The sequence below is a fragment of the Phocoena sinus genome, chromosome 8 (assembly GCF_008692025.1).
Source record: "Phocoena sinus isolate mPhoSin1 chromosome 8, mPhoSin1.pri, whole genome shotgun sequence".
Lineage (NCBI taxonomy): Eukaryota > Metazoa > Chordata > Mammalia > Artiodactyla > Phocoenidae > Phocoena > Phocoena sinus.
In genome coordinates, this window is record NC_045770.1 from 26425301 (window position 1) to 26452588 (window position 27288).

The following is a 27288-nucleotide window of genomic DNA, read 5'->3' on the forward strand; positions in this document are numbered from 1 at the left end:
GTATTGATGTCTATACTAAAGATTTAGGTAACACTGCCTATAACATACAGAGTCTGTTTTTGTGGTTTCTAAAATATTCATTTCCTAAAGTTTTTAAAAAGTACATAAGTATTAAATACGCTGCTTTAAGATTTAAGAAATGCTTATGAAGACAGACAACTTAAAGTCCCTCTTTAGCAATTCCCTCCCTCCCCTTAACAAGTAACCAACCAATGTTATCAAGTATTCATCCTTTCAGTCTTTTCTCTAAGTACCCAAAATATGTTCATTTGCTTTTACTATCTATCCATTTATATGAAATCCTACTATATGTACTATTCTACCATGTATAATCTTTTAAATTTCTAAGTGTTGGGGATTATTTTATGTTTGTATATAACCATCTGGCCTGTGCATTTCATACTATCAAGGTACCACAACTTGACTATTCCCCTATTGTTGGATATTTTAGGCTGGCTCTAGTTTTACTATTATAAAAAAATTCCCCATTGAGCAACCTTGCTGTACTTACATCTTTGTGCATATGTGCATGTATTTCTACATCATATATACTTATCACTGGGCTTAACAATTAGCAATGCATGACCTATCTTTTTTCACATATACCCCATCCACTCTCTCCCTCCATTAATTGTTAAGAAAGAAATGGGGCTTCCCTGGTGGCACAGTGGTTGAGAATCTACCTGCCAACGCAGGGGACACAGGTTCGAGCCCTGGTCTGGGAAGATCCCACATGCCACAGAGTAACTAAGCCTGTGTGCCACAAATACTGAGCTGGCGCTCTAGAGCCCACGAGCCACTACTACTGAACCCACGTGCCACAACTACTGAAGCCCGCGCACCTAAAGCCTGTGCTCTGCACCAACAGAAGCTACTGCAATGAGAAGCCCGCACACGGTAACGAAGAGTAGCCCCCCACCCCCCCGCCGCAACTAGAGAAAGCCCGTGTGCAGCAATGAAGACCCAACGCGGCCAAAAATAAATAAATTAAATAAATTTTAAAAATATATGTATATTTTAAAAAATGACTAAAATCACACAAAAATACCTAAGGGTATAACAAGGCATATAATATTTTGAAAAATCTTCCAAGTTTTTTTCCCTTCAGTTCTAAACAATGACTTTTAAATACTGCACGACTTTGAATTTCACAATTTCTTACAAATTACAGAAAGTATAAAAATATTCACCAATATGCCTTCAAGAATCAATCAGCCCACATTTCAAAAGAAAAAGTGCTTTGACAGAGGAACATTTTCAAGGTAACAGTCTTTGATGGTAATTAGAAGCTGTTTCAAACTGTGCTACTATATACACAGAAGTCGTTTTGAAACCCGTTTCCATTTGTTGCTAAAAATACGTAAGTAAAATAAACAATTATATCTAAAGTACTGTTTCCCAAGCTATTTTGTCAGAAAGGTATGCCTAGGACTGCATCCTTCCTTGACTTAAGTTTCCCTGGTAAAGGAGGCTGGACTCTTCCAGTTCCACGGCGTGCAAGGCTAAAGTAAGTCATACTGTCAATATTTCTTAGGGCCTATCACGTGCAGGAGAATGGATAATGGTAGGATACTTAACAGGCTAAGAATGTGCTATGGACCCAAGCAAGGAAAAATAAATTTTGATAACTTAAAAATAAGAAAAAAAAAACATTGTGGGGAAAAAGAACTACTTTCTTTTTTCAACACCTATTTTAGGGTTTAGCACGATCTCTATTTTCAATTACAACGGGGGAGGGGCTAATATTTACAGCGGACGAGGCCTCCGAGGAGACTACAAAGACGGTGGAGACCAGGCCGCGCGCACACACTGTAGAGTCAGCAGCACCTACCACTCTCGCCCTGGGGCGGCCACAAACTGGCGCCGACGCTAGCGTGGGAGGGGGGAGTCTCTACAGCCCGGCCCACCATCCCCAACATCTGCTTCCTCGGCCCTCAATACGAAAGACCTGTAGTACCAAAGCTGCCTTAGCGTCGCGTGCAAAGACGAACTGGCCAATGCGCTCCTTCTCCTCGGGCTGGATCGATCGCACCGCGAGCAGCCATTCGGCTCGGCTCGGCAGCCAAGCGCCACAGGAAAAGGCCCAGCGCACGCCCTCCATTGCTGGCACCAAGCAGAATCGCTTAGCGGGGAAAACCATGCACTGAAAACCTCACCGCCACCCCGGGCTTGATGGCGCGGACGCTAAAAGTGCCCCACCCACTTCCTCCCGGCGCTCGGGCGGAGGGGGCGGAGCGTCGCGCTACGTCAACTGCACGTTGCTCACCGAGAGCCCTCACTTCCACGCCACCTACTCTGCCACCTCCTCCCCCGGGAGCGGAAGTGGAGACCCTCCTCTGCGCTTTGCGACAACGCGTGACCGTCACGTGGGGCGGGGCTTCGGAGGCGAGCGAAGGGAGGGACAAAGGCCAAGAGCGTATAGAACGCCACTCACACTTGGAGAAGAGATAACGGGACAGAGGTGCAAGCCAATCGCAATCAGGCCTGTGGAGGCAGAGACTGGGGTGGAGACTTCGGAGACTGCAGTTCCAGGTGGGTGATTTCTGAGCTGTGAGAGAGGAGTGGGATGGTAGCGTCTTATTTCTGGGGACCAGGATCGGCCCCTATTATCCACAGAGAAGAGAATTTTCTTGGCTTAGGCTACCAGTGCCGCTCCTTCGTGTTACAGGGCGGGAGAGGTTTCTGTGGCAGGAAGGGGACTGCATGGTGCCCCCAAGAGTTGTGTTTCCCGCGGCCCTGAGTTGCCTTCCTCCCCTGTCCCCTTAGGCCGAAACTCATCTAGACACTCCTACCCTAGCAGCCCTCCCTGAAACCTGCATTCTAAGGCTGGGGCAAAGACTCTGCATTGCCTCCAGTGCAGGGCGCGGACCCTGCCTGAATCCAAGGCTGCTACCAAGCAGCTAACTGTGTTGAGGCCGTAAAGTGACCCAGGTGCGGTTTTTGTGGCTGCCAAGCCTGGGCCAGAGCCCTAGGGAGAAAACTGAGGATTCTGTTGTTGAGGCACCGGTGGGTGGTCCCATTGTTATCAGAGGTCTTTGCTCTGAAAGCAACAGAACCAAGTTGCATAATTTCAGGAGCCCTTCATAATTAACTCTGTGCCTTTGCTCAGTTATTTGCTTGTGATCAAAGATCCTTGCGGTTTTGGTCCAGGGAAAAGTTGATCTCTGTAGATGAATTTAAATGCCTAACTTTGTGGTAGATTAAATGCGACACTGGGATTCAGCCGATTCCCTTCTTCCTTTGGCTGCCAGGGAATGTCAACTAAAAGCCAGCAGTAGTAATTAACAGTTACCTGCGGCTTATTTCCATCCTCTTTAAGATAGCTTTTATTCTGTTTTCATCTATATTTGTTTCTGTTAACTTTTCGTGATATCATCATTCCCCTCCAATCATTTGCAAGTAAATGGGATCTTGAACATACACAAACACAAATCCTCAAAGGGCTGTAAAATGAAGTACTGGCTTCATACATCAGTTTAGCTAATACTATGTGTCAGGTGCTATATCTGCTTACAATCTGGCAAAGAAGATAAGACATGTACAAAAAGCTACAGTAAGAGAAAATGTAAAGATATGTAAAGTATAAAGTACTGTTACCCATACCAGCAATGATTTTAAGTCATTTGTCCACTTTTAACTTTATGTATCTAAGCACCATATTAACACTTTTCCATTCTTGTCTTTTTGAACTGACTTTTACAATTTTGGTATATTTACTTTTCTATTTCTAAAAACACTTCTATGTCCATTACATCCCATGCTCGTCTATGCAGTAATTTTTACCGTTGGAGAAACAGATGAGAAAGAATTTGTGGAATTATTTAAACTCAGGTTTAGGAACGTATGGTCCACTCTTCTACCTTTCAGCTAAGCTTTGTGTATTCAATCTATAGAGCCTAATAAAGGTAGGTAATGTAGTGGTTATTTGTACTTGTTTTCTCAGAATGTTCTCTTCTCCTCCCATCAGCACATTCCTTGTTCGTCTTTGTCATTCAGGACTCAGCTCAAATGTCATACCAAAGAGAATGTCTCCACAGACATGTATAAAAAGCTCACTCTTCCCACTCCTTATCCCCCAGCCCTGAGCCTAGTACCCTAGCGGACACTCTTTATAGGTTTGTTTAATCCCCTTCCCTATCTACTTTTTAAATTCTTACTTGTCCATCAGGGCTTAGCTCAAGCCTTACTTTTCCTAAAGGACTACTACAGAGTACTTAAAAATATATATATATTGTCTATATAATTAATTTGGCAATTAATCTAGTACTGCCTTATTGGCCTGAATTATTTATATGTGTGTTATCTTGCAAATTAGAATGTAACTGCTCGAGGGGGAGTTCATGTGTACCTTGCCTTTTACAAATAGTATACTTAAGCAAATGTTTTTGATGAACTTTTAGAATAGATTTTACTCTTCATGAGCAAATACTGATATTTATATTCTGTCTACTTCCTTCCCTTTTTTCTTAAGGCAGTATAAAGTGTGCAGTTAATAGCTTGCCTAACTATATTCAGTAAACCCAAAAATGTATTATAGTATTTTTTATTGCATTGGTTAGGGGGAAAAAGGACTAAAGTGATAGCTCAGCAAGCTTGTAGTAGTCATCTTACCAGATCCTGATCTGTGGCTTCTTAGGATTCTGAGAGACTTGTGTTCCAGTTTCAGTTCTATCACCAATTATCTATGTGACTTTGGGTAAATCACATAACCTCTCCCAGGTATCAGTTTCAATGGAAAAGCATCAAATGAGATCATCTCTAAGATTTGGTGATTTTTTTTAGGTAATGTTCATTAGCTTTTTATTCTATTGCAAAACCTTGATTTCCCCTTTTCCTTTAATTCCTGTATCTGTTCTATCGCAAAGTTTTATTGGTTCTACTACTAAAATAGAGCTCAAATCTATTTCCCTCCATCTCCAGTCTCTAGTCTAAACCACCATATTTCTCACCTGAAATACTGATTAGTTTTCTATCTTGCTCAAGAAAGGGAGACATTCTCTTGCTATGTCTGTCCTCCATGCCATAAGCACTCCTGAAACAACCTGTCTTCAGAGCTAAGTCTAGAAGTCCATGCTCTTAATCACAGTGCTATAGGCCTCCTTAATTAGACTGAGAAGGAGATAAACTTGAAAAGTGTTGTGGCACAGAAAAGAATGGGGAACTAGTTAACAGTGTGAATATTTCTGAGAGGTTAATAAGATGAGGGGAGTGAAGTTAGCATTTGACTACAAGATGGTAGGGTGGTGACATTGACATGAGCAATTTTATTTATTTTATTTTCATTTTTCTTTGATTAATTATTTTATTCATTTATTTTATTGAAGTATAGTTGATTTATAAAGTTTCAGGTGTACAGCAAAGTGATTCAGTTTTATATATATATAACATAATTTATATAAAATATAAAAATATATACTATATATAAATTATATAAATATATATATAATATATATAAATTATATAAATATACATAAATTATATATAAATTGTATACATAATATGTATAAATATATATAAATATATAATAAATAATATATATTTATATAAATATATATATTTTATATAATATATATAATATATATATTTTATATATATATATATATAATATATATATATTCTTTTCCAAACAAGACATTGAATACAACTCCCTGTGCTATATGGTAAGTCCTTGTTATTTACTGTATATATAGCAGTATGTATATTTTAATCCCAAATTCTCAGTTTATCTCTCCCCACTTTCCCTTTTGGTAACCATCAGTTTGTTTTCCATGTCTGTGAGCCTATTTCTGTTTTTTAAATAAGTTAATTTGTATCATTTTTTAGATTCCACATATAAGTGATATCATATGATATTTATCTTTCTGTGTCTGACTTACTTCACTTAGATGATAATCTCTAGGTCCATCCATGTTGCTGCAAATGGCATTATTTCATTCTTTTTATGGCTGAGTAATATTCCATTATACACACACACACACACACACACACACACACACACACACACACTACATCTTCTTTATCCATTCATCTGCCAATGGACAGTTAGGTTGCTTCCATGTCTTGGCTATTGTAAATAGTGCTGCTGTGAACATAAGGGTGCATGTATCTCTTCTTCTTTTTTTTTTTTTTTTTTTGCGGTACACAGGCCTCTCACTGCTGTGGCCTCTCCCGTTGCAGAGCACAGGCTCCGACGCGCAGGCTCAGTAGCTGTGGCTTGCGGGCCTAGCCGCTCCGCAGCATGTGGGATCATCCCAGACTGGGGCATGAACTCGTGTACCCTGCATCGGCAGGCGGACTCTCAACCACTGAGCCACCAGGGAAGCCCCTGTATCTCTTCTAATTAGAGTTTTTGTCTTTCCTGGATATATGCCCAGGAGTGGGATCATATGGTGATTCTATTTTTAGTGTTTTAAGGAACCTTCACACTGTTCTCCATAGTGGCTGCACCAGTTTAGGTTGCCACCAACAGTATAGAAGGATTCCCTTTTCTCCACACCCTCTCTAGCATTTATTATTTGTAGATTTTTTGATGATGGCCATTCTGACAGGTGTTTTGATTTGCATTTCTCTAATAACTAGCAATGTTGAACATCTTTTCATGTGCCTATTGGCTATCTATATGTCTTCTTTGGAGAAATGTCTATTTAGGTTTTCTGCCCATCTTATGTTTGTTTTTTTTTGATATTGTGTTGTATAAGCTGTTTGTATATTTTGGAAATTAAGCCCTTGTTTGTTTGCATCATTTACAAATATTTTCTCCCATTCTGTAGGTTGTCTTTTTGGGTTTTTTTTATGGTTTCTTTTGCTGTGCAAAAGCTTTTAAGTTTAATTAGATCCCATTTGTTTATTTTTGCTTCTGTTTCCATTACTCTATGGGAGAGATCCAAAAAAATATTTCTGTGAATTATGTCAAAGAGTGTTCTGCCTATGTTTTCCTCTAGGAGTTTTACATTTAGGTATCTGGTTTTACATTTAGGTCTTTAATCCATTTTGAGTTTATTTTTGCATATCGTGTTAGAGAATGTTCTAATTTTATTCTTTTACATGTAGCTGTACAGTTTTCTTAGCACCACTTATTGAAGAGACTGTCTTTTCTCCACTGTGTATTCTTGCCTCCTTCATCGTAGATTGATTGACTGTAAGTGTATGGGTTTATTTCTGGGCTTTCTAACCTGTCTCATTTATCTATGTGTCTGTTTTTGTGCCAGTGCAATACTGTTTTGATTACTGTAGCTTTGTAATAGAGTCTGAAGTCAGGGAGCGTGATTCCTCCAGCCCTGTTCTTCTTTCTCAAGATTGTTTTGGCTATTTGGGGTCTTTTGTATTCCATGGAAATTTAAAAAAAATTTGTTCCAGTGATATGAGCAACTTGAATAGAGTGAAAAAGAGGAACTTGATTGTAGTGGGTTGCGATGATAACTGGTGGCAAAGTTACTGCAGACAGTTCTTTAAAGAAGTTTTTCTGGGAGTAAAGAAATAGGATGGTAGCTAGAGGAGAGTAAAAGATCAAAGGATAGATTTTTGTTTGATATTTGTTTAAAGATGGGAGATACTAAAATTTGTACATTGATCGAAAATGTTCAATAGAGTGGGAGAAATTGTGGATATAGGAGTTTGTAGGTGTGTTCACCACTCTAAAGTGTGCTCCAGAGTGGAGGACCTTGTCTCTATTGTTTTTGACTGTATGCCCAATATCTGGAATAGTGCTTACTACAATAATAGTTACTTCATAAATTTTCTATTATTTGTTGAATAAATGAATGACTTGGACTCTGTTTATCTTACCTTCTCTCAATTCATCATTCACACATCAGCCAGAAAAAAATAAATCAAATCATGTCGCTGTCTAGTTCAGTCTTCCATAATTCCAGTTGCACTTAGAACAAAATTCCAGTTCCTTGTGGCCTATAGGATCCTGCATGAGGTAGCACCAGCCTTCTGTAACCCTATCTCCCCAACATTCTTGCTCTCATTAACTATACTCCAGCAATGCTGGCCTTCGTTCATATCCTAAAACTGAAGGACCCTTTCCCATTCTAGGGCTTTATACATGATTTCTCTCACCAACCCCTTACCTTGTCATTATTTGGGTGTCAGCTTAAATGACACCTTCTCAGAAAGGCTCTTCCTAATATTGTAGTGGATGAGAGCATGGGCTCTGGAGCCAGAGTGTCTGGGTTTACATCCCATCTCCTTGCTTACTTGCTATCTATTATTATCTTTAGGGTTTTGTTCCAAGATACTGAAAACCCATTCTTCACATTTTAATTCACATACACATATAATGACAAATATGTCATGATTGCTGCCTGTCAAAAGTGATTGTAAGGTATCTATTTATCAATTTCAGATATCTTAAGCCTCATTTTCCCTGTATATAAAATAGGGACAATAGTATTATCTATTTTATAGTAGTTGTTTTGAAAATTAAAGAGTGTGTAAAGCATGTGGTACAGAGCCTGGCACAGAGTAAGCACTACATAAGTGTTCACTGTTAACATTGTCATTATCTGAAGTTGAATATCACCTGCTGTTCATTTTTATATCTATTTCCCAGTTGTTTCTTCACAGTATTTATTGCAGTTTATAATTTGACAGTCTTCTTTTCTAGATACTAAACATCAGGAAAGGAGGGATCATGTCTGCCTTTATTCTCCATGCTCTCTCTAGTGCCTAATACAGTACCTGGCATATAGTTAGCACTCTGTAATAAGTATTGAATAGAATAGGCCAGCAAACATGCTCTATATTGAAACATCAGTGACCAAACTAATATCAGTGGAAGACCCAATGAAATCAAAGCCCACATCAGTCACAGCACAACTTTAGTTTAATATTCCACTTCTATCAAGTTGCATATGCTCTTTTTTTTTCTTTTCTTTTTTTTTTTTTGCGGTACGCGGGCCTCTCACTGTTGTGGCCTCTCTCGTTGCGGAGCACAGGCTCTGGACGCGCAGGCTCAGTGGCCATGGCTCACGGGCCCAGCCGCTCCGCGGCATGTGGGATCTTCCCGGACCGGGGCACAAACCCGTGTCCCCTGCATCGGCAGGCAGACTCTCAACCACTGCGCCACTAGGGAAGCCCTGCATATGCTCTTCTGTCGTTACTTAATATCAAAGGCTTGGTTCTTAGACTTGATTCTTGTACTTTTATTGAATAATTTTTTAAATCAAGTTTTAATGGAACACATTAAAAGAAAAAACAAGAGAATAGTTTTGAAAATTGATTCAATGTTTTCGGCAGGAAGGTATTTCATTGAAGCTGAGATGCATTCTTATAAAATACAAGACTGTTTTTTGTGCTACTAAGAGAGAAGAAAAGTGCCATTTAAACTATGACACAGCTTTCCATGACTTGGAATTTTTTGTACTTATGGAAAGCCCTTTTAAAAAAAATCATATCAACCTTGTACACACATTAAAAAAAAGTAAGCAAAATCAATTAGCTGAGATGCTCACATTCAGAATCTAACTCTTCAAATTCACCTTCGCCTCAGCATCTCAGTGTCCATGTTTTTCTACATAATGTTGTTCTCTGTTATCAGGAGCATTAATGATGTATCATTTCTTAAATGAGTGTCCATTTTTATCTTTAGGGTTTTCTTCAAAGACACTGATACACATCCTTCATATTTTGATGCACATACATATGTAATGACAAATATGTTATGAGTGTTATTTAACTAAAGTGATTATAAGATACCTATCTGCCAATTTCAGATATATTAAGTGTGAAAGAATGTCTTAAAATTAGTGAAATATAATGTTGAATTTACAGAATATTTTGGAGGAAAAAAATTGCCTTACAGATATTTTACCAAGATTTAAGAATTGTTTAACAATTAATAATGTTATTGGCAAAGTATATGTTATTACTGATTTTAAAGATTAATATTTTATATACCATTTGACAACGTTAGTTTAACATCAATATCATTTAAGCATCACAACAGTACGATGTAATTGGCGTGTCCACTTTGCAGATGAGGAAGCCAAAGCCTTAAAGAGCCTCAATAGGGGTCACTACTAAGTGATGGATCATCTAAGACCCTGTTCCTTCAGCTCTCAATCCCAGGTTCTTTGCCATTTGCAAAATATATAAGTACAGACTTACTCAAACCTAATTTAAGAAATGAAAGCTTCAGCTTCTTGGATTTGTCATTCTGTGTAGAGTATACATGGCAGGCTTTATCTTTTAACAACATTTATAAAAGTGAATAGCTGTGTATGATCCTAATATATTTGAGAATACTTGAAAATTTCTAGTAAAGTTTGCTTTTTGTGACTATCTTTGTAGAAGTAAGAATTTCTTTATATTTATATCATTGTGTTTAATTCTTATTCATGAACAGTGAGACTGAATAATTGACTTAATCCAACACAGATCCAAATTACATTCATATTTTTAATGACAACTTAATATAAAAAATTTGTGGTTGAGTTTTTTAAGTTGATGTTCTCAAGACCTATGCCACTATGAAGAAATATAGTTTTTATCCTTTTGAAAGTCTCAGGTTTGGATACCTTTTAGCTGTTTTGTTTTACATTCAACTTATTTTTAAAAACTGAGGAACCACCAAAAATAAAAGGAAATTTTCTTTGAATGTTCTAAGTGTTTTGAACAAGAACAAAACTGTAATGTCAAAGTAGTTTCTGATTTGAATTTATATATCATTGTCTTTTTCTTTTAATTTTTATTTTGAAATAATTACAGATATACAGGAAGTTACAAAAATAGTACAGGGAGATCACATGTATCCTTCACCCAATGTCCCCAGTGGTTATATCTTACATAATTATTGTCCAAATTCAAAACCAGGAATTTAACATTGATACAGTGTGTGTATAGTTCCATGTCATTTTATCACCTGTGTAGAGTACTGTAACTGTTGCCGTAGTCAAGTCTCCTTTGTGCATATCCACCTCCCCCAACCCCCCACAACAAAGTCCTCAATCCCTGGAAACCACTACTTGCTTTTTCATGCCTATAATTTTGTCATTTCAAGAATATTATAGAAATGGAATCAAACAATATGTGACCTTTTGAGTTGAGTTTTTTCACTCATGATAATGTCCCTGTAATCCATCCAAGCTGTTGTGTATATAGTAGTTTGTTCCTTTTTAATGGTGAGTTATACTTCATGGTAAGAATGTACCACAGTCTGTATACTCATTCATTTATTGAGCAACATTTTGGTTGTTTCCAGTTTTTGACTATATAAATAAAGCTGCTATGAAAAGTTATGTACAGGTTTTTAAGCCCACATAAGTTTTTGTTTCTCTAGGATAAATGCCCAGGTCTATGATTAATGGGTAGTATGTTATGTTTAGCTCCCCACCCTCCAGTTTTTTTGAGATATAATTGATATATAACATTGTATTTTTGGTGTACATGACTTGATATATGTATGTATTGCTAAATGATTACCACAATAAGTTTAGTTAACATCCATCACCTACAGTTACAGTTTTTTCTGATTTGAACTTGTAAGGTCTACTCTCTTAGCAACTTTCAAATATTCAATACAATATTGTTAACTATAGTCATCATGCTGAATGTTACATTTACAGAACTTATTTATCTTATAACTGGAAATTTGTACATTTTGACCCCATTTACCCAGTTCTCCCTCCACACACACACCCCCACCTCTGGCTAACACCAATTTGTTCTATGTTTCTATGACTTTGGGTTTTTAGATCCCACATATAAGTTAACATCTTACAGTATTTGTCTTTCTGTCTGACTTAATGCCCTCAAGGTCAATACATGTTGTCACAACTGGCAAGATTCCTTATTTTTTATGACTAAATAATTTTCCTCTGTGTGTGTGTGTTGTGTGTATCATATTTTCTTTATCCATTCATTTACCCATGGACGTTTAAGTTGTTTCCGTGTCTTGGCTATTGTAAGTAATGCTGCAGTGAAATGGGGGTACAGATATCTGTTCAGGACAGTGGTTTGATTTCTGTTGGATGTATACCCAGAAGTTGAATTGCTGGATCATATGGTACTTCTACCTTTAAGTTTTTGAGGAACCTGCGTACTATTTTCTATATTGTCTATACCAATTTACATTCACAACAAATGTATACAAAGGTTTCTTTTCTCCACATCCCCAACAGCACTTGTTATTGCTTGTCTTTTTGATAGTAGCCATGCTGACAATTGTGAGGTGATATATTGGGGTTTTGATTAGCATTTCCCTGTTGATTAGTGGTGTTGAGTACTTTTTCATGTACCTGTGGGCCATTTGAATATTTCTTTTGAAAATATGTCTGTTTGAGTCCTTTGCCCACTTTTAATTGTATTATTTGGAGTTTTTTTGCTATTGAGTTGTATGAGTTTGTTATACATTTTGGAAATTGGCACTTTATCAGATGTGTGGTTTCAGAGTATTTTCTCCCATTCTATAGGTTGCCTTTTCATTTTGTTGATTGTTTCATTTACTGTACAGAAGCTTATTAGTTTGCTGTAATCCCACTTATTTTTGTTTTTGTTGCTTATGTTTTAGGTGTCATATCCAAAACAATCATTGCTATTACCAATGTCAAGGAGCTTATTCTCTATTTTTCTTTTGGGAGTTTTATGGTATCAGGTTTTACATTTAAGTCTTTAATCAATTTTGAGTTAATTTTTGTGGATATTGTGAAATAGGGATCTAGTTTCATTCTTTTGCACGTGAATATACATTTTTCCCAACACCATTTATTGAACAAACTGTCATTTTACCATTGAGTTTGTGGCTTCCTTGTCAAACATTAGTTGAACGTATATGTGTGTGAGTCTACTTTTGGGCTCTTGTTTCTTTCCCACTAGTCTATATGTCTGTTTTTGTACCAGTACAAAACTGTTTTGATTACTATAGCTTTGTAATAGAGTTTAAAATCAGGAAGCTTTGCTCTTTCACAGGATTGTTTTGGCTATTTGGCATCTATGGTAGTTCCATATGAATTGTAGGATTTTTTTTTCTATTTTTGTGAGAAATGCCTTGGGAATCTTGATAGGGATTGTATTGAATCTATAGATGGCTTTGTGTAGAACAGACATTTTAATAATATTAATTCTTCCAATCCACAAACGTGGGATGTCTTTCCATTTATTTGTGTCTTCAATTTCTTTCATTAGTGTCTCGTAGTTTTTAGTGTGCAAGTTTTTCACCTACTTGGTTAAATTGACTCCAAAGTATTTTATTGTTATTGATGCTATTGTAAATGGGTTGTTTTCTTTATTTACTTCTTAGTTAATTTGTTGTTAGCATGTAGAAATCTGATTTTTGTATGTTGATGTTGTGTCCTGTAACTTTACTGAATTGATTAGTGCTAACATTTCTTGGTGGAGTCTTTAGAATTTTCTATATATAAAATCATGTCATCTGCAAACAAAGACAATTTTACTTCTTCCTTTCTGAATCTGATGCCTTTTATTTGTTTTTCTTGCCTGATTACTCTGGCTAGAACTTCCAGTACTATGTGAGAGTGGTATCCTTATCCTAGTAGTGACATTAGAGGAAAAGCTTTTCAGCCTTTCACCACTGAGTATACTGTTAGCTGTGGGCTTGTAATATATGGCCTTTATTATGTTGAGGTACTTTTCTTCTATGCCCAGTTCATTGAGAATATTTATCGTGAATGGGTGTTAATTTTTCAAATGCGTTTTCTGTATCTGCTGAGATGATCATATGATTTTTATCTGACTGTTAATGTGATGAATCACATTTATAGATTTGCATATGTTGAACCATTCTTGCATCCCAGGGATGAATCATGGGATATGATCTTTTTATTGTGCTGTTGAATTTGGTTTGCTAGTATTTTGTTGAGAATTTTTGCATCTGTATTCATCAGGGATGTTGGTCTATAGATTTTTGGGTTTTTTTGTAGTGGCCTTATTTGGCTTTGTTACCACAGTCATCTTGGTCTCGTAAAATGTGTTCAGGAGTATTCCCTCCTGTTCACTTTTTTTGGAAGAGTTTGAGAAGAATTGGCTTTAATTCTTCTTCAAGTGTTTGGTAACTTTCACCAGTGAATCTTTCTGGTTCTGGACTTTTCTTCATTGGGGATTTTCTTTTGATTACTGATTTATTCTTAGAGAAATTGGACTATTCAGATTTTCTGTTTTTTCATGATTCAGACTTGGTAGGTGAATGTTTCCAGGAATTTATCCATTTCTTCTGGGTTGTCCAGTTAGTTGGCATATAATTATTAATAGTAATTTCTTATGATCCTTTGTATTTCTGTGGTATCAGTTGTAATGTCTCCTCTTTTACTTATACTTTTATTTATTTAGGTTCTCAATCTCTTTGTTTCTTTCTGTCTCTGTCTCTCCCTCTGTCTCTCTCCCCTCCCCCTGGATTAGTCAAGGTAAAGTCTCGTCAATTTTGTATTTTTTTTTCAAAGAACCAACTCTTAGTTTTGTCATCCTGTTTTCTATTTATTCATTTCTATTATCTTTATTATTTCCTTACTTCTGCTAACTTTGGGCTTATTTTATTTTTCTAGTTCCTTGAAATATAAAATTAGGTTGTTTATTTGAAGTCTTTCTTTTTTCTTGATATATGTATATATTGCTGTAAACTTCCCTCTTAGAACTGTTTTTGCTCCACCCCATAAGGTTTGGTATGTTGTATTTCCATTTTCACTTGTCTCAAGATACTTTTTAAATTTTCTTTTTAATTTTTTCTCTGATACATTGGTTGTTCAGGAGTGTGTTGTTTAATTTCCATATATTTTTCCATATATATTATATATATATAATATATCCATATATATAAATTCCATATATATTTCCATATATTTGTGTTGTTTAATATTCCATATATTATCCAGGTTTTCTCCTGATACTGATTTATAGTTTCATATGATTGTAGCCAGGAAACATAGTTGGTGTGATTTCAGTCTTCTTAAATTTGCTGAGACTTATTTTGTGGTCTAACATATATTCTAGCCTAGATGTTCTGTGTGAACTTGGGAAGAATGGTATTCTGCTGTTGCTGGATGGAGTGTTTGTATATGTCTGTTAGGTTCATTTGGTCTATAATGTTGTTCAAATATGCTGTTTCCTTATTGATTTTCTGGGTGATGTGTCCATTGTTGAGAGTGGGTGTTAAAGTCCCCAACTATTACTGTATTCCTATTTATTTCTCCTGTTAGTTCTGTTAGTATTTTTTAAAATATATATTTAGATACTCTGATGTTGGTTGCATAAATATTTACAACTGTTATATCTTCTTGATGGATTGACCCCAATTTCATTATATAATGCCCTTTGTCTCTTTTGACCATTTTTAGTTGAACATCTCTTTTGTCTGATACAAATATAACTACCCCTGCTTTCTTTTGATTACCACTTGCTTAAAATAGCTTTACCCGTTCCTTCACTCTCAGTCTATGTGTGTCTTTAAAACTAAAGTGAATCTTTTGTAGTCAGCTTATGGTTGGATTTTTGTTTTTTAAATCCATTCATTCATTCTGTGTCTTTTGATTGATGAATTTAATCCATTCACATTTAAAGTAATTACTAATAGTAAAGACTTCTATTGGCATTTTGATTAACAAAATGTGTTCCGACTTCGTTTTTTACCTTTCTGTTAATACTGTTAGCTGTGGGCTTGTCATATATGGCCTTTATTAACAGTATTAACACACATCACATTAACAGTATTAACAAAATGTGTTCTGACTTCACTTTTTACCTTTCTGTCTTCTTTGTGACTTGATGACTTTTTGTAGTGGTATTCTTTGACTCCTTTATCATAATTGTTTGTATAACTGCTATAGTTTTTTTTCTTTCTGATTACCATGAGGCTTACATAAAATTTCTCATGTTTTTAACATCCTATTTTAATCTGATAACATCATTTTGATAGCATACATAAACTTTACATTTTTACTTCTCCCCCTTTTCCATTTTAAGTTATTGATGTTTTAGTTAATATATTTTATATTGTGCATCAAATACATTATTGTAGTTATTACTTCTTTATGTTTTAACTTTTTTTTTTTTTTGCGGTATGCAGGCCTCTCACTGTTGTGGTCTCTCTCATTGCGGAGCATAGGCTCCAGACGCGCAGGCTCAGTGGCCATGGCTCACGGGCCTAGCCAATCTGCGGCATATGGGATTTTCCTGGACCGGGGCACAAACCCGTGTCCCCTGCATTGGCAGGTGGACTCTCAACCACTGCGACACCAGGGAAGCCCTATTTTTTAACTTGTAGAGTTATAAGTGAATTATGTACCACCATTACAATATTAGAGAATGTCACTGTATATTTACCATTGCTAGTTAGCTTTACACTTACATTCGTGTTTTTTTATGAAGTGAATTAGGATCCTTTATTTATGCTTGAAGAACTCCGTTTAGTATTTCTTTTAAGGCAGATCTAGTGGTGATGAACACCCTCAGTTTTTGTTGGGGAAAGTCTTTATCTCATTCATTTCTGAAAGACTGCTTTGCCAGTTACAGTATTCTTAATTGACAGGCTTTTTTTCTTTCAATATTTTGAATATATCACCCCATTCTCTCCAGGGCTACAAAGTTTCTGTTGAGAAATCTGCCTGTAGTCTATGGGGGTGGTCCTTTGTATATGATGTGTTGCTCTTCTGCTCCTGTTAAAATTCGTTCTTGTCTGACTTTTGACAATGTAATTACAATGTGTCTCTGTAGCTCTGTTGGGGTACAATCTGTTTGGTCTCCTTTCGGTCTCGTAACTGTGGATGTCCATTTCTCTCCCCAGGTTTGTACAGTTTTCAGCCATTCTTGCTTTAAAAATATTTTCTGTCCTTTTCTCTTTTCTTCTAGGATTCTCATAATGCAAATATTATTCTTTTGATGGTGTCCTGTGGCTCTCATAAGCTTTTTTCACTCTTTTGCATTTTTTTTTCTCCTCTGACTAGATAATTTTAAATGCCTTATTTTCTAGTTCATTGATTCCTTCTTCTTCTTGACCAAGTCTGATGTTAAGGCTCTCCATTGAATTCTTCAGATCAGTCATTGTGTTCTTCAACTCTAGGATTTCTGGGTTTTCTTTAATAGCATTTATGTTTTGGTTGAACAACTTATTTTGCTCATGCACTATTTTCTCATTTTGTTTAATTGTCTGTAAAGCTCACTAAACTTCTTTGAAGGGATTATTCTTAAATCTTTGCACACAATTCAGAGATCTCCATTTCTTTAGGGTCAGTTATTGGAGCTTTATTACTTTCCTTTGATGGTGCCATGTTGGCTCAGCTCTCTGCTCCATTGCTGTTGTAAGCAAGGCAGTAGGTTGGGCTGCGCAGCGTCCTGAGAGTTCTGATTAGTTTTTCTGGTTGGGCAGGCATGGAAGCTGTATTCAGCCCTAGGCCAGGCTTTCAGTTTGCTTCCCAACTTGGGGGCTGTGTAACAGCATTCACAGCTGGTATGGCTTGCTGGCCAAGGACCTGAATCAGGCAAAACTGTGCACAAAGTTCCTTGGTCAGACAGGTTCACTAGCTGGGCTCTGCAGATGAACAGAGTCACTGGCTTGGTGCTCTGCAAGTGCTGCTGAACTGCTCTGTTTCCTGGATGCTCTGGCCAGGTTTCCAAGTAAGTGGGGCTGGGATTGTGCTCAGTAATAGGTAGAGCTAGGAATTAGCTTCCCTGCTTGGGCCAGCAGCAGCAGCAGCAAAGCAGGCATCAAAGCCAGCAAGGTGGAGATTTAAGGTGGCAGAGGAGTAGGTGGACCTGGAGTTCATCTCTCTCCACAGGGTGCATCAGGAATACATCTATAGGTGCAACAATTCTCAGAACACTGGCTGAAAACTAGCAGAAGACCTTGGACACCAGAAATGACTATGAAGATTCCTGCATAACTGGGTAGGATGGAAAAAAAGTAGAGAGAAGGAGGAGGAGAGGAAGCGGACGGGACCTGAACCCTGGGGTGGGGGAGCTGAAGCAGAGGAGAGAGTCCTGAATTTGGGGAAACCCTCTCCAACGGAGAAGTTGATTGGGACGGAAGGGAAGCATTTGAGGCTGTTGGAAGAGGGTGAAGCAGCCAGTCTGCGGCAGACGGGACAGAGTGAGAAATACACAGGCGGTCTGAACCTCAGCCCTACATGCCCCGGACTGGAACATGTGTTCACAGGTGTGCAAGGGGGCTGGGAGCTGGTGCGTGGGGATTGGATAACAGGCCCAGAGCAAGAACTGCTGTTGTCTGTGGGGAGATGGACTGAGGGAATGAGAGAGGGGAAATCTGCAGCAGGGAATGCCTGTGAAGAAGACTGGACTGCCATGGAAGCAGGGCGCTATTGCTGAGTCATACACAGGGGAAGGAGCCACTATTGTAACCTCTCTCTCCCCACACGCTGATGCCTGCCAACGGACAATAAAAGAAGTGTGTTTAAGGCTGCCTCTTGTTTGCCGGCTGCCAAGCAATAAGAAAAGCCCCCTTAGAGCTGGCCCTCAGGCGCCGGCTGCAGGACAATAATAAAAAGCCCTCTCAGGGCTGGCCATCGCATGCCTGCTGCCAAGTGCCAGAAAAACCCTGGCCAGGGCTGGCCCCCATGTGCCTTACGCCAGGTGCCAGAAAAGACCCTCAGTAGGGCCATATCTCTTGCACCCTTGGCCGCCAGCTTCCCTATGCATTTGGTCCCGCTGGGGCTCCTGCAATCCAAGCAGTCATACCACCTCTGCACCTGGTCCTCACAGGGGCAGACCCAAGAGTTCCAAGGCAGCCTCAGCACCAGACTCCTGTGGGTGGACCACATGCTGAGGTGGGGATAAAACCAAAGCTGAACCCCAGGGATGGGGTGACTAAGGAAGAATATCGAAAATCTTTCTATTGGCTGTATAAGCTACAGATTAAATCCCTAGGATCAACTATGTAGACCTTGCATCTATGGAATATCAGAGTAGACAATGAGTGTTCCCACAAATGAAAACAGTCTAGCTCTGGCAGCTGTGGATTCTGGGGGCAAGCACACGCAGGAATTGGGCCAGATCAGAGTCTGAGTGGTCCCCACAGGGCCTACAGCAGGTCCAGAGACCAGCCCAGAAGCAGAGGGAGCCTCTTGGGGAGGCAGAGGTTGGGCTGTGGCTCACGGTGTGTGCGAGGACACTTACACTGGAGACCCCAGGGAAACATAATTATTACTATTAACTTTATTATGTCTTGATTCATTCTGTTGTTGGTTTTAGCTTTTTTTTTTTTTTTGGTTTCCTTTTCTTTTTTTTTTTTGTTTTAGTTTTTTTTAGTCTTTTGGGATCTCTGTGTTCTATAACATATCTTTATATATATTTTTATACATTTTTGTTTTTACTTTTCTGTTCTGTGTTCTTTTCCCTTATTTTTTCTTTCTCTTTTTCTTTAATATATATTTTTAACATTTCCATTTATACTTTTTCTGTTGTCCTGGGTTGTTTCGCTTTTTTTAAATTTTATTTTATTATTATTATTTTAAATCATATTTATCAGTTTGTTCTGTTTCCTTGCTTTATTCTTCACTTGGCACACTGCTTTGGTTTTGTTTTTCGGTTATGTGTTTTTGTTAGTTTCAGTCCTAATTGTTTGATTCCATTTTTGATTTCTTCTATTTGTTTCATTGTTCTCTTGCTTTTTGTTTGATTTGGCTCTGTTTTTGTTTCTTTTACGTGTTTTTTCCCTTGTTTCTGTTTTTACCGTTTCTTCAGGGTTTTCTGTGTCTTTTTTTTTTTCTTTAATATATTTTCTATTTTTTTAATATATTTCTGTTTCTACATTGCTTTTTTGTTGTTCTGTCATCTTTCTCTTTTTTTTAAATACTGTTTTGGTCAGTTTATATTGTTTTTCTGCTTCATTCTTCAGTTGGCACTCTGTTTTGGTTTTGATTTTTGGATTTGGGTTTTTGTCAGCTTTCTTCTTAATTGTTTGATTTCGTTCTTGGGTTCTTTTGTTTGTCTGGTTGTTCTCTTGCTATTTGATTCATTTGGTTCTGTTTTTGTTTCTTTTCTGTGGGTGTGTGTTTCCTTGTTTCTGTTTCTTTACTTTTATTTTCTACCATTTGTCTGGGGTTCGTTTTTTTTTTTTTTTTAATCCAGTTTATTGCTGGGATGAGCCACTTGCGGGGTCTTGATCCCTTGACCAGAAGTCGGACCTGAGGCTCTGGAGTGGGAGCACCAACTCCAGTATGCTGGACCACTAGAGAATTCCCAGCCCCAGAGAAGATTCAACACCGAGAGCTCTCACAAAGGCCTCTATCTGAATCCAAGACCCAGCTCCACCCAACTGCCAGCAGCTCCCAGTCCTGGATGCCTCATACCAAACAACAAACAAGACAGGAACACAAACCCACCCATCAGCACACAGATGACCCAAAGTCATACTAAGTTCACAGACACCCCAAAACACACCAACATGGCCCTACTCATCAGAGGGAAAAGACTCAGCTCCAGCCACCAGAATGCAGGCACCAGTCCCTCCCATCAGAAACCCTACACAAGAAAATGGACCAACCCTACCATGGGTGCAGAGAACAGAAGCAAGAGGAATTATGACCCTGCAGCCTAGGGAAAGGAGACTTCAAATACTGTAAATTAAAAAAAATGAGAAGACAGAAATATCTTATAGGCAAAAGAGCAAGGTAAAAACCCACAAGACGAAGTAAATGAAGAGGAAATAGGCAGATTACCTAAAAAAGAAATCAGAGTAATGATAGTGAAGATATCTGAAAACTTGGAAATAGAATAGAGAAAATACAAGAAATGTTCAACAAGGACCTAGAAGAACTAAAGAGCAAACAAACAGTAACAAAGAACACAAGAACTGAAATGAAAAATACTCTAGAAGGAATCAATAGCAGAATGAGGCAGAAGAGTGGATAAGACAGCTGGAAGATAGAATGGTGGAAATAACTGCCACAGAGCAGAATAAAGAAAAAAGAATGAAGAGAATGGAGGATAGTCTCAGAGACGTCTGGGACAACATTAAGTGCACCAGCATTCGAATTATAGGCGTCCCAGAAGAAAATGAAAAAACGAAAGGGTCCGAGAAAATATTTGAAGAGATTATAGTTGAAAACTTCCCCAACATGAGAAAGGAAATAGTAAAGTCCAGGAAGTGCAGAGAGTCCCATACAAGATAAACCCGAGGAGGAACATGTCAAGACACATATTAATCAAACTAACAAAAACACAAAGATAAAATATTAAAAGCAGCAAGGGAAAACCATCAAATAACATACAATGGAATCCCCATAAGGTTAACAACTGATCTTTCAGCAGAAACTCTGCAGGTCAGAAGGGAGTGGCAAGATATAAAGTGATGAAAGGGAAAAACCTACAACCAAGATTACTCTACCCATCAAGGATCTCATTCAGATTCGATGGAGAAATCAAAAGCTTTACAGACAAGCAAAACTTAAGAGAATTCAGCACCATCAAACCAGCCTTACAACAATTGATAAAGGAACTTCTCTAGGCAGGAAACAAAGAGAAGGAAAGGACTTACAAAAACAAACCCAAAAGAATTAAAATGTTAATAGGAACATACATATTTATAATTACACTGAATGTAAATGGATTAAATGCTGCAATCAAAAGACACAGACTGGCTGAATCGACACAAAAACAAGACCTGTATATATGCTTTCTACAAGAGACCCACTTCAGACCTAGGGACACATACAGACTGAAAGTAAGGGGATGGAAAAAGATATTCCATGCAAATGGAAATCAACAGAAAGCTGAAGTAAAAACACCCATGTCAGACAAACAGACTTTAAAATACTGTTACAAGAGACAAGGAAGGACATTATGTAATGATCAAGGGATCAATCCAAGAAGAAGATGTAGCAATTATAAACATTTATGTACCTAACATAGGTGCACCTCAATACATAAGACAAATGCTAATGGCCATAAAAGGGGAAATTGACAGTAACACAATAATAGTAGGGGACTTTAACCACCCCACTTACACCAATGGACAGATCATCCAAACAGAAAATAAATAAGGAAACACAAGCTTTAAAAGACACATTAGACCAGATGGACTTAAATGATATTTATAAGACATTCCATCCAAAAACAACAGAATACACTTTCTTCTCAAATGCACACAGAACATTCTCCAGGATAGATCACATCGTGGGTCACAAATCAAACCTTGGTAAATTTGAGAAAATTGAAATCAATTGAATCAATTGAAATCGATCAAGCATTGAGAAAACTGAAATTGTATCAAGCATCGTTTCCGACCACATTGCTATGAGACTAGATATCGATTAAAGGAAAATAATGTAAAAAGTACAGACACATGGAGGCTAAACAATATGCTACTAAACAACCAAGAGATCACTGAAGAAATCAAAGAGGAAATCAAAAAATACCTAGGAACAAATGACAATGAAAACACAACCCAAAACCTACATGGTGCAGCAAAAGCAGTTCTAAGAGGGAAGTTTATAGCAATACAATCCTACCTCAAGAAACCAGAAAAATCTCAAATAACCTAACCTTAAACCTAAAGCAATTAGAGAAAGAAGAATAAGAAAAACCCAAAGTTAGCAGAGGAAAGGAATCGTAAAGATCAGGTAAGAAATAAATGAAAAAGGAAGGAAACAATAGCAAAGATCCATAAAACTAAAAGCTGGTTCTTTGAGAAGATAAACAAAATTGATAAACCTTTAGCCAGACTCATCAGGAAAAAAGGGAGAAGACATATCAACAGAATTAGAAATGAAAAAGGAGAAGTAACAACTGACACCACAGAAATACAGAGGATCATGAGAGACTACTACAAGCAACTATATGCCAATAAAGTGGACAACCTGGAAGAAATGGACAAATTCTTTGACAGGTACAACCTTCCAAGACTGAACAAGGAAGAAATAGAAAAAATGAACAGACCAATCACAAGTACTGAAATTGAAACTGTGATTAAAAATCTACCAACAAGAAAAACGCCCAGGGGCAGAGGCTTCACAGGTGAATTCTATCAGACATTTAGAGAAGAGCTAACACCCATCCTTCTCAAACTCTTCCAAAATACAACAGAGGGAGGAACACTCCCAAACTCATTCTATAAGGCCACCCTCACCCTGATACCAAAACCAGACAAAGATGTTCAGAAAAAAAGAAAATTACAGACGAATATCACTAATGAACATAGATACAAAAATTCTCATCAAAGTACAAGCAAAAAGAATCCAACAGCACATTAAAAGGATCATACACCATGATCAAGTGAGGTTTACCCCAGGAATGGAAGGATTCTTCAGTATATGCAAATCAATCAATGTGATACACCATATTAACAACTAAAGGATAAAAACCATATGATACTCTCAATAGATGCAGAAAAAGCTTTTGACAAAATTCAACACCCATTTATGATTAAAACTCTCCAGAAAGTGGGCATAGAGGGAACATACCTCAACGTAATAAAAGCCATATATGACAAAACTCACAACCAAGATCATTCTCAATGGTGAAAAACTGAAAGCATTTCCACTAAGATCAGGAACAAGACAAGGTTGCCCACTCTCACCACTATTATTCAACATAGTTTTGGAAGTTTTAGCCATGGCAATCAGAGAAGAAAAAGAAATAAAAGGAATCCAAGTTGGAAAAGAAGAAGTAAAACTGTCACTGTTTGCAGATGACATGATACTATACATAGTAAATCCTAAAGATGCTACCAGAAAACTACTAGAGCTAATCAATGAAATTGGTAAAGTAGCAGGATACAAAATTCACGCACAGAAATTTCTTGCATTCCTGTACACTAATAACAAAAATTCAGAAAGAGAAGTCAAGGAAACACTGCAACAAAAAGAATAGTATACCTAGGAATAAACCTACCTAAGGAGGCAAAAGACCTATATGCAGAAAACTATAAAACACTGATGAAAGAAATCAAAAATGATACAAACAGATGGAAAGATATACTATGTTCCTAGATTGGCAGAATCAACATTGTGAAAATGACTGTACTACCCAAAGCAATCTACAGATTCAAAGCAATCCCAATCAAAATACCAATGTCATTTTTCACAAAACCAGAACAAAAAATTGTACAATTTGTATGGAAACACAAAAGACCCTGAATAGCCAAAACAATCTTGAGAAAGAAAAACAGAGCTGGAGGACTCAGGCTTCCTGACTTCAGACTATACTAGAAAGCTACAGTAATCAAGACAGTATGGTACTGGCACAAAAACAGAAAGAGATCAATGGAACAGGATAGAAAGTCCAGCAATAAAATCACACACATATGGTCACCTTATCTTTGACAAAGGAGGCAAGAACAGACAATGGAGAAAAGACAGTCTCTTCAGTAAGTGGAGCTGGAAAACTGGAAAGCTACGTGTAAAAGAATGAAATTAGAACACTTCTTATCACTATACAGAAAAATAAACTCAAAATGGGTTAAAGATCTAAATGTAAGGCCAGACACTATAAAACTCTTAGAGGAAAGCATAGGCAGAACACTCTTTGACATAAATCACAGCAAGATCTATTTTGACCCACTTCCTACAGTATTGAAAATAAAAAATAAAAAAAACAAATGGGACTTAATGAAACTTAAAAGCTTTTTCACAGCAAAGGAAGCCATAAACAAAATGAAAAGACAACCCTCAGAATGGGAGAAAATATTTGCAAACACAGCAACTGACAAAGGGTTAATGTCCAAAATATACAAGCAGCTCATGCAGCTCAATATCAAGAAAACAAACAACCCAATCCAAAAATGGGCAGAAGACCTAAATAGCCATTTCTCCAAAGAAGACATACAGATGGCCAACAAACTCATGAAAAGCTGCTCAACATCACTAATTATTAGAGAAATGCAAATCAAAACTACAATAGAGGTATCACCTCATACCGGTTAGAATGGGCATCATCAGAAAATCTACAAACAATAAATGCTGGACAGGGTGTGGAGAAAAGGGAACCATCTTGCACTGTTGGTGGGAATGTAAATTGATAAAGCCACTGTGGAGAAGAGTGTGAGGCTTCCTTAGAAAGCTAAAAAACAGAACTACCACATGACCCAGCAATCCCACTACTGGGCATATACCCTGAGAAAACCTTAATTCGGAAAGATACATGTACCAGAATGTTCATTGTAGCACTATTTACAGTAGCCAGGACATGGAAGCAGCCTAAATGTCCATCAACAGATGAATGGATAGAGAAGATGTGGCACATGTATACAATGGAATATTACTCAGCCATAAAAAAGAATGATATTGAGTTATTTGTAATGAGGTGGATGGACCTAGAGACTGTCATACAGAGTGAAGTAAGTCATAAAGAAAGAAGCAAATACCATATGCTAACGCACATATGTGGAACCTAAAAATACGGTACTGATGAACCTAGTGACATGGCAGGAATAAAGACGCAGACGTAGAGAACGGACTTGAGGACACAGAGGGGTGAAGGGGAAGCTGGGACAAAGTGAGATAGTAGCTTTGACATATATACATTACCAAATGTAAAGTGGAAGGCTAGTGGGAAGCTGCTTTATAGCACAGGGAGATCAGCTTGATGCTTTGTGATGACCTAGAGAGGTAGGACGGGGAGGATGGGAGGGAGCCCCAGAGGGAGGGGTTATGGGAATGTATGTATACTTATGATTTATAGTTGTAAAACAATTATACTCCAATAAAGATATTTTTAAAAAAAAGCCAGCAAGGCTCATGGTTTGGGTCTCACATCAGGCAGAATTGCACATTGAGTTCCCTGGCCAAATGAGATCACTGTCTTGAAAACACAAACTAAACAGCTTTTTAAGAAACTGCCAAATAATTTCCACTAGCAATGTATGAATGGTCCAGTGTCTTTGAATCCTTTCAAGCTTTTGGTGTGGTTATTTTTAATATTATATTAGCAATTCTAATAGTAATAGTTCCCTGTGGACTTAATTTTACATTTTCATAGTGGAATCCTCGGAGATATAGGGGGTTTGGTCCAGACCTCTGCAATAAAGCAAATATTGCAGTACAGCAAGTTATATGGAGTTTTTGTTTTTCCAGTGCATATAAAAGTTATGTTTATACTGTATTATTGTCTATTAAATATGCAATAGCACTATGTCTAAAAAAACAATGTACATACCTTAATTTTAAAATACTTTATTTCTAAAAAATACTAACAGCCATCTGACATCATAGGGTTGCCACAAATCATCAAAACTACAATATCTGTGAGGTGCAATAAAATGAAGTATGCCTTTAATGACTAATGATATTGAACATCTCTTAAGGTGCTTATTTGCCATCTGTATGTTCTCATTGGTGAAATATTTCTTCATGCCCTTCTCCTATTTCTTAATTGATTGTTTGGGTTTTTGTACTGTTGAGTTTTGAGAGTTCTTTATATATTCTAGATATGACTCTTTTATCAGATTTCATTTACAGATATTTTCTCCCAGCCCATATCTTGTCTTTTCATTATCTTAACATGGTCTTTCACAAAGGAAAAGTTTTTAGTTTTGGTAAAATTCAACCTACCAATTTTTTTCTCTATTTCATGAATTATACTTTTCCTGTCATATCTATGAACTCATTGACTGACTCCTAGTCACAAAGATTTTCTCCTATAATTTCTTCCTTCTAAAAGTTTTATAGTTTTACATTTTATATTTAAATTTATGATGTATTTTGAGTCAATTTTTTTATGAAGTGTGATCATTAGATCAAGGTTCTTTTTTCATTTTTCTTGCCTGTGGATGTCCATTTGCTTCAATATCATTTGCTTCAGTACTATTCATTGAATTGCTTTGAACTTTGGTCAAAAATCAGTTGACTTTACTTGAGTGGGGCTACTTCTTAGTTATATTCTCTGTTCCACAAATCTATGTATTAGTCTTTTCACCAGTATCAGGCAGTCTTGATTACTGTAGCTATGTAAACCTTTAAGTCAGGTAGACTGATTCTTCTCACATTATTATTATTTTTCAAAATTGCATCAGCTATTCTGTTTTCCTTGTCATCCCATATATGTTTTAGAGTAAACATCTCTATCTCAAAACAATTTTTTATGGGATTTTCATAGGAATTGTATTAAACTACTATAATCAATATGGGGAGAATTGACATACTTACTATGTTGATATTTCTAATTCATGAATGTAGCATATCTCTCCATGTATTTAGGTTTCTTTGATTTCTTATATCAGCATTTTGTAGTTTGCAGTGTACGAGTCCTGTACATTTTTGTCAGATTTATACCTGTGAATTTTTCTCTCTCTCTTTCTCTCTCTCCCTCCCTTGCTATTGTAAGTGGTATTATTGTTTAAATTGTGGTTTCCATGTGTTCAAGGCTATTTTATAGAAAAACAATTGA

The 27288-nt window shown here is 37.2% G+C and overlaps 2 protein-coding genes across 3 annotated transcripts in view; one reads left to right on the forward strand and one right to left on the reverse strand.

The window, feature by feature from the left end:
• The window catches only part of AASDHPPT (aminoadipate-semialdehyde dehydrogenase-phosphopantetheinyl transferase), a 31341-nt gene extending 29134 nt beyond the window's left edge, over positions 1-2207 (reverse strand). The window contains exon 1 of the mRNA XM_032640720.1: positions 1958-2207. Coding sequence (XP_032496611.1) covers positions 1958-2140 — 183 coding nt within the window. The 5' untranslated portion in view covers positions 2141-2207. The remainder of the gene's footprint in view (positions 1-1957) is intronic.
• Positions 2113-27288, forward strand: part of KBTBD3 (kelch repeat and BTB domain containing 3) — a 49134-nt gene continuing 23958 nt past the window's right edge. Inside the window, exon 1 of one of the 2 annotated variants that reach the window (XM_032640719.1) lies at positions 2113-2532. The gene's annotated coding sequence lies outside the window, so the exon portion shown is untranslated. The remainder of the gene's footprint in view (positions 2533-27288) is intronic. The other variant, XM_032640718.1, reaches the window with a different exon arrangement.